Consider the following 8,128-nt stretch of genomic DNA (forward strand, 5'->3'; position numbering starts at 1 on the left):
TTTGGGTTTTTTGTTTCATTTATTGTCATGTGCTAGACACTATGGACATAGGAATCAATGACACACGATTACTGTCCTCCGGAAAAAGATCATAATGAGAAAGAGAAAATTCTTAACTGTGGTATTTAAAAGCCAGCACAGTAGCACCGTGCAACAGGAGCACAAGACATAAACCCAGTTCAGTACTAGGAAAGCATTTCTGGGCATGATGCCTGAGAGAGATCTCACATAATAATCAGGAGCAACTTGGGAAAAGGGGAAGCATCAGGAGGGGGAGCAGCCTGAAGGATGTGGGTGGCAATACACATCAACTGTATTGCCAGGAGCCAGACAATTGAGGAAACACGGCTAGAGACTAAACCCTATGGCTTGGAGATTAATTAGTCCCAGACAACAGGGAACCAACTTTCAGTTTTCCATGAGAAAAGCCCCTTTCTCCAACCTTTCAGATAGGTAACCATTTCTCAAGTAATAATACAACTCTGCTCCGAAAGGATTTAACTTGAGGGTGTGTTTTAACTTCAAATAAAATCTAGAAAGTTCTCTAGAGGCTCTACCTCAGTGTACAGCTCAGGAAACAGTTGTCCAGGCCCTTAGCTTTCCTGCCCTGGTAACAGACAGCGAACCTAACCAAAAGCAGCCCATTTGTGACTTGGAAAACTGTGACAATCCACATCTGAGAGGCCATATATATATACTAAGTGTGGCCATTTCCAAGCACCACTTATTCAGAGAGTGTCTTATAAATTATCTGCACAACACTGCGGATCTGCTGACCTCTCGCCTAAATGAATGGAGGTATCACTCAAGGGAAGGGCATCCTGGTGGACAAGATCTGGGGGTGGGGTAAGATCTTTTCCATGCTGATTGTACTTGTGGAGCTTTTCTTCAGCGTGCATCTTCTGGTGCTGAAGGAAGTTGGATCTCTGTATAAAGCCTTTACCACAGTAACTGCACACATAAGGCTTCTCTCCAGTGTGAACAATCTGATGCAGCAACAGCTTAGAGCTCTGGATGAAGGCTTTCCCACAGTCTTTGCACTCAAAGGGCCTGTCTCCAGTGTGGATCTTCTGATGCTCAGTGAGGTGGGCCTTCTGGAGGAAAGCCTTACCACATTCTTTACACTCATACACCCGTTCACCAGTGTGGATTTTCTGGTGTCGTATAAGGTATGAACTCAGAAAGAAGGCCTTCCCACATTCATTACACTCATAAAGTTTTTCCCCAGTGTGGATTCTCTTATGCTGAGTGAAGTTGGATGGCTGACTAAAACGCTTCCCACACTCATTGCATACATAAGGCCGCTCTCCAGTATGAATTCTCTGATGCTGAATGAGCTTTGAGCTTCGAATAAAGGCTTTCCCACACTCATGACACTCGAAGGGTCTCTCTCCAGTGTGAATTCTCTGGTGCTCAATGAGGTCTGAGCGGTGTCGAAAGGCTTTCCCACAGTCTCTACATTCATACTGTTTTACCTCTGTGTGGATCTGGTAATGCCGAATAAGGCTGGAGCTCCGAATGAAGGATTTCCCACACTCGTTACACTCATAGGGTCTTTCTCCTGTGTGAATTCTTTGATGGCGAATGAGTAAGGAGCTCTGACTGAAGCCTTTCCCACACTCTTTGCATTCAAAGGGCCTCTCTCTGGTGTGAACTCTCTGGTGCCGGAGGAGGTCTGCGCTGTGACAGAACGCTTTTCCACACTGTGCACACTTGAACGGCTTTTCTCCTGTATGCACATGCCGATGCTCAGCTAGGTTTGCACAGTGAATGAACTCTTTCCCGCACACGTTGCACACATAGAGTCTGTCCCCGGAGTGGACCCGCTTCTCCCCTGTGTGAGAAAGCTGGTGCGGAACTACAGCTGAATTGAACGGGAAGCTTTTGCCACCAACACCACAAGAATGAGCCTCCCCTTCTATAAGCTCTCTCTGAAGTATAAGAAGGTTTGAGTTAAGAATAGGATTTCTTCCTGACTTACTACACATCTGGGCGGTTTCTCCTGTTTGAATTTTCCAGTGGGTCACTGTCATCTGTTTGAAGGCCCCGTCCTGAGACGGGGGACTCTCCAGGCTCTGTCTGTCTGGGTTCCCCAACAGTTGTGCTAATCTGTCTTCATGGAATTCCCCGGACTCAGAGGCAGAGGGCTCTAGCACAGTGAGTTTGTCAGACATCATCTTATGTGAATTTTCCTCCCCAGAAACTCAGGCTTCAGGATCACCTTCTCGCCATTAGTTCCTACAGTAGAACCTGAAATGAGAGAGAGAAAGTGGTCTTTCTCCTTTGTCAACAAGGAGCTGCTGAACTGGCTGAAGGTGTAAAGATAAACCATCATCCAACTGAGAGAGGGAACATTTCCTCTGCCCACATTTCTGACCCTTCACTAGGACCAGCTTTATCTTGCCCCAACCAATCATCCACATGTTAAGGTTTCCTGTGGTTCCACCTAACATGTCCAACCCAAGGACAAATAGCCCTGTGTGACATAGCACTCCTTTAACTTGTGTCCTGTGTGGGAGACAGAGGGATAGGGGTATAGTCAGGACTCTATTTAAAAACCAAGACATGTAACTCCAAGATCACTCAAATAAAATTCATCAATCCTACTACCCACCACCCTCATTCACATTCTGTATCTTGTCCCTACCCAGCCTGCATCTCATGATCCACAGCATAGGCCTCACTTTAGGCTATCTGTAGCATGCAAGGCCTCAGTACTAGCAGCAGCGTAGCATTTCTGACCTACTGTGACTGACCTTAAAGCCAAGAACCTGGGTTAGGATCTCCATACTTCCAATCTCTCACCCTTTCAGTGGCCTTATAATCTAATTCCCTCAATGAAATCCCTTGATGATTGGAATGACTCCAGCCATTCATGTCCTAGGCCTCATTGGCAAAATTCTCAATACTTTATATACTTAGCCCTATAAACTGTTGGGTTCTGTATCCGAATAAAATATTTCTGTACCTCAGATAAAATATAAACAAAATGAAATACAAACATAAAACCCTATATCTGTACTTAACATGTACACTCCCCTTTTTTTGGGTGGGGGGTTATTATTCCTTGAAAACAACATAGTTACCTAGCTGTCACAATGTATTAGGTATAAGCAATAGAGATAATTTAAAGGACAGAAAGCGGGGTAGATGGCACGCAAACATTACACTTTTTTTTTTTTTTTCCAGACAGGGTTTCTCTGTGTTGCCTTGGCTGTCCTATACTCGCTTTGTAGACTAGGCTGGCCTTGAATTCAGAGATCTGCCTGCCCCTTCTTCCCAAGTGCTACGATTAAAGGTGTGCCATATTCACCTTTACACTTATGTTTTTTGTTTTTAAGGCAGAGTCTCACTATGTGGCACTCCCTGGCCTAGAACTCACTATATGGACCAAGCTGGTCTCAAACTCACAGAGAGCCACCTGCTTCTGCCCTCCCATTGCTGAGGTTAAAAGTATGTGTCATCACTCTGGCAACTCCCAACACTCTAAGGAAGAAACTCAAGCATCCTTTGGCTTCAGAAGCTGAAGAGTGAGGGAAGAGTATAGATTCCTCTTCGTGCAACTTTTTCTTTCTGTCACCTTGTGTGAGACCCAGCCCTGGCTAGATTCAACCTGTTTTGGATTTGTCTGAACTCTCATTGACCAAGTGCTCTCTACATCTACAGCCCTGATACTCTAAGGGTGTATCAGTCATATTCTACTCTCACCCAACTCTCCTTCTTTTTAAAAGCTCATCAGTGGAGCCATAGAGATGGCTCAGAAGTTAGGAGTACTTGCTGCTCTTGCAAAGGACCTAAGTTCAGTTTCCAGTACACAAAACAATGGCAGCTCTCAACTGCCCGTAAGTTCAGTTCTGGGAAATCTGATGGCATTTTCTGACCTCCATGAGCACCAGGACCACATGTGGTATACATACATACATACATACATACATACATACATACATACACACACACATGCATACATACATACAGATAAAACACTCATATACATAAAACAAATATTTAAAATGGCTAACACTTTTTTCCTATCCCTTAGCCTCCTTGTTTCATGAGTCAAGCTGTATTCGACCCGAAAGGTCCTCACCTCCCCTTGCTGAAGACCCTCTCCCACTCCATCTCATCCAGCCATCATTCCCTCCCTCCTGAGACAGACACTTCTCTCCCCCTCTAGCCTGCCATTCCAAATCAGCGTACATCATACACATAATTGGAAAAAGAATGTTAGATTTGACATAGTAGGGAAAAGAGAGCCTTGACATAACTTTTAGGTAGAATAGCAAGATCTCATTTAAAAAACTAAATGGCATATACATCTAGTCTCTTTACATTTCTACTTTGAACGTTGAGGCAGGAGGATGAACTATTCTGGGGAACATATCAATATCCTGTCTCACAGAACAAGAATACCAACCTAACTTCCTGAGCTCGATTTCCTCTCCAGCTACGCTCCGACCTCTCCTTCACAATGACACTCAATGGTCACTGAGTTTATTTTTGTATATCCGTTCCCTTCTTATGGAAGGGACCTCATGGAGTCAGACTCTGCCCACTTATTCAACCCCACTTCCGGCAGCATCTATCATCCAATGACTTACTCATGAAGTCACCTTGTCATAGTGTTCCTGGGACAGCCTCTACTGGCTTTCTCCCTCACTACCTACCTCTTCCCATCTCTACTGACCCATCTTGGCAGACAGATGGTAGCCACTGCCGAAAATGTTCTTCTTCCTGCACCTGGGCTCTTCCCCAGCTTTGATATTTCACTAGCTCTTACCCTGAAAAGCCTGGGTTTTCAAATCTCAGGTCTCAACCTTCTGACTTCTGCTAAGTCTGGTCCTGAAATCTCCACCACCCTGTATTTCTTCAGGCCATAACTGTCCAATAACCCTTGATTTCCTTTTATTTTTGGGGGGCGGAGGGGGTTCAATACAAGATTTCTTTGCCTAACAGCCTTGTAGATCAGGCTGGCCTCAAACCGCCTCTGCCTCCCCAGTGCCGGGATTAAAAGTGTGCACCACCACCACCACTTGGCGACTACCTTTACTTTCATTCATGACCCATATCCAAACCACTAGCAGACCTTTAGACCAGGCCATTATATTGCAACCCTCTCCTGACTCAAAAGCTCAAGGCTGTCTTCTGTTATTATTTCTCAACACTCAAGGGTGACAATCTTCTAGCCTGTCCCTTTCTCTGTTGCTTTTCTACAAAGCCAGCAGGATGACCCTTTAAAAGCATAAATGATGACTTTCTATTTAAAAACCTTCAAGGCTCTCCTATCCGCTACTACCAGCACTCTTCCCCAAGTAGGTAGATGAATCAGCAGAAACACTTGAGTCACTCGCTGGACATTTGAGTTCAACCTCCCCATCACCCCTTTTAAGAACTACCTTTTCCCAGGGGCCACTGCTCTCCTTTGCTCCAAGCAAGCTTTAAGCTTCCAAACATCTGAAGCTACAGCAAGGCAGTGCTGCCAGGCAGTGGCACCAGAGTCTAACTGACACTCGGCAATAAGGATGTCCAAGGCAACCCAGCCAGCCACAGTGCTTAGAAGGGACCAGCAACGCCTAACCTGTGCCACAGAGTAGACAGCTGCACTATTTACAGAGGGAAAATTGACTAGACGAGAAAGTAGATCAACCAAGATCACTAGCCCAGGCAGGTGCGGACTCAAGATTCAAATCCAGGTCTGTTACACCCAGAGTCCATGTCCTGGTTTGAGAGACTTTATCCTTCATAAATACATGCTGGTTTTACAGGGTTTTTTGCTTAGAGATAGACAGAATCAGTATCATGAAGAAATCTGCACACTGAAACTCAACGTCTAGAAAAAAATGGGCATGTGCTTTGTTTTAGAAATCACTGCTACCTTCTGACTTTTTTTTTTTTAATGTGGTGCTAAGAATGGAACTCAGGATATTACGCATGCTAGGCAAGTGCTCCACCAATGAGCTATACCTTAGCCCCTTATAGCATACCTAAAATGACCATGGGACCTGGAAACAAGCCTGCATCTATTTACAAGAATAGCTTAAGACCATGTGTGCCTCTTTGTGCTTTTATAATTTCTTATTTTAGGGCAAGCTTCTTAAATAAAATATAACTGCTTTAAGGAACATTTATCTCAAAATCAGCAATTTGGAGGCGAGAGATGGCTTAGCAGTTAAAAGCACTAGCTGTTGTTCCAGAAGACCTGGGTTCAATTCCCATCACCCACATAGCAGCTCACAGCTCTGTAACTTCAATTCTAGGGGATCCAATGCCCTGCTTTGGCTTCTGAAGGCAGCAGGCACACACATGATGGACAGACTTACATGCAGGCAGAACACCCCCACACACAAAATCAAATAGGGGCAGGAAAGTCTGCACAGCTTCAGCCTTGGGATTAACAGGCAAGTGGGCTTCAACACCCACCTCCTTAGAAATCCATGCATGTGCCACTGAAGTTGTGGAGGTAGCTGAGTGCTGTGTGTGCAAAGCATGTTTGTCTCCTCTTCTCCTCACAACCATCCATAAGTTTAGCAGAGGCAGCTTATCTGAGATCAAAAAGAATACAACCAGTGGCTCTCTGCCCTCTTAGGGCTCCTCTTCCAACCTCTACCCCTAGTAGCTACATATAAAGGCTCCCATTGACAAAAGGTTCTTTTCCTAACAAGCCCAGAGGCCTTTCAGCAGCCATCTTCCATAACCCAAAAATGCAGTCAGGAGGCGCACTCTGATTTACTTCAAGACCACCACTGTGTTCTGGTGTTCTGGCCTGCTGCTTCTCTGGCATCCCTTCCACCTCCAGATCAGATCATAATTCTTGTAGGAGTTTTTCCCAGGTCTGCCTTCTCTATATATCATACTCCAAACTATTACAGAACCAGGAATCCACCCCAAAGCTCCAGGAGTATCCAGAGCTGCATGTACCAGCTTGTGAAGTTTCTCTGTACTTCCCATGAAAAGGGAGGGATGCCTGCAGCCAAACAAGGTGGTGCAGGCCTGTAACCCCAGCATTTGGGGAGGCAGAGGCAGGTGGATCTTTGTGAGTTCGAGGTTAGCCTGGTCTATAAATCAAGTCCAGGACAGCCAAGGCTACACAGAGAAACCCTGTCTTGGAAAAAAAAAAAAAAAAAAAAAGGAAGAAAGGAAGGAAAAAAGAAAAGAGATGCCCTCATTATGGCGAGTATTAAAAAAGATAAAATGCCACATCCCTGACAGAAACAAAGGTCTGCTGTATGCTAATTAGGAGTGAGGCACTCCCATAAACTTAATGTGTAAGTGTATGAATTGTGTGTTGGGGTGAGGGGTTCTGATTTCTTCATGAGCATAAGACATTTATTTCTCTCATTCATTGGGATGGGTCTCAAAGGATGTCTGTGAGAGCACAGGGCGACTGTGAATATCAGACCCACCCAGAAACTGCCTGAATTTAAAACCATACTTCTGCTAACGGGAAACCTCTAGCGTATAACTCAAGCCCTGGGGCTCCTGGACCACGATGCGGCAGGGTGCAAAGATGATTAAATGTCCCTGGCATTACCACCGAGATGTCACAGACGTTGACTCACACACTTTATGGAAAAGCTAGAACAGCTTGGCTGACACCTGACCCTACCTGGGAATCCTCCTTCAGGTCACACGGCGCTGATCCTGTCCAAAATCCACCTTATCTGCAACCCTTGACGCACTGGAGTGCCTGCTCTGCATCTCCTCGGGCAGAGGCCCAAAGGCCTGAGGGAAGCAAAACAGCAGCGATGCACGCACCTGCACTCCATCACCTGAGCAGCCAGCCTTCAAGCAGCCACATGGAGGCCGGACCTGCAGGCACCGAGGCTGAGTGCAGCCCCTGAAGTCCGCGGACCGGTCCAAGCATCTACCACGCCCAGCTCGGCCAGAAGACGCTGGGCTCCGGTTAGAACCGAGCGAGAAGATGCGGACACCCGCAAAAGCGAAGGGCAGCAGGGCCGGGAGCACCGACTAACTCGCTGAGCCCCGCCGGCCAAGAGCCTGCCCACCCGTGGGAGCCGAGCCGCCCCACTCACCCGGAGCCCGGCGGCGAGAAAACTGCCGGCACCCGGCCCCGCAACCCCGGGCGGCCACAAAGCCCGCACCGCCGCCGCACACCCCGGCCGGAAGCTGC

The 8,128-nt window shown here is 46.5% G+C and overlaps 1 protein-coding gene across 3 annotated transcripts; it reads right to left on the minus strand.

Annotated features, from left to right (window-relative positions):
- Znf623 (zinc finger protein 623) lies at positions 1 to 8,128 on the minus strand. Of its 3 annotated transcripts, none has more exons than XM_055626709.1 (2): positions 8,031 to 8,128; positions 1 to 2,250 (listed from the first exon to the last, which is right to left on the minus strand). In XM_055626709.1, exon 2 carries the CDS (start codon positions 2,175 to 2,177, stop codon positions 741 to 743), a length of 1,437 nt encoding a protein of 478 aa, XP_055482684.1. In that variant the 5' UTR covers positions 2,178 to 2,250; positions 8,031 to 8,128; the 3' UTR covers positions 1 to 740. The 3 variants fall into 3 exon arrangements, with proteins under 3 accessions (XP_055482684.1, XP_055482683.1, XP_055482681.1); XM_055626708.1 differs by having other exon boundaries at positions 7,753 to 8,128; XM_055626706.1 differs by having other exon boundaries at positions 7,604 to 8,128.

This window comes from Psammomys obesus, unplaced genomic scaffold (assembly GCF_907164565.1).
Source record: "Psammomys obesus unplaced genomic scaffold, mPsaObe1.curated_primary_1811, whole genome shotgun sequence".
In the NCBI taxonomy this organism is placed as follows: Eukaryota; Metazoa; Chordata; class Mammalia; order Rodentia; family Muridae; genus Psammomys; species Psammomys obesus.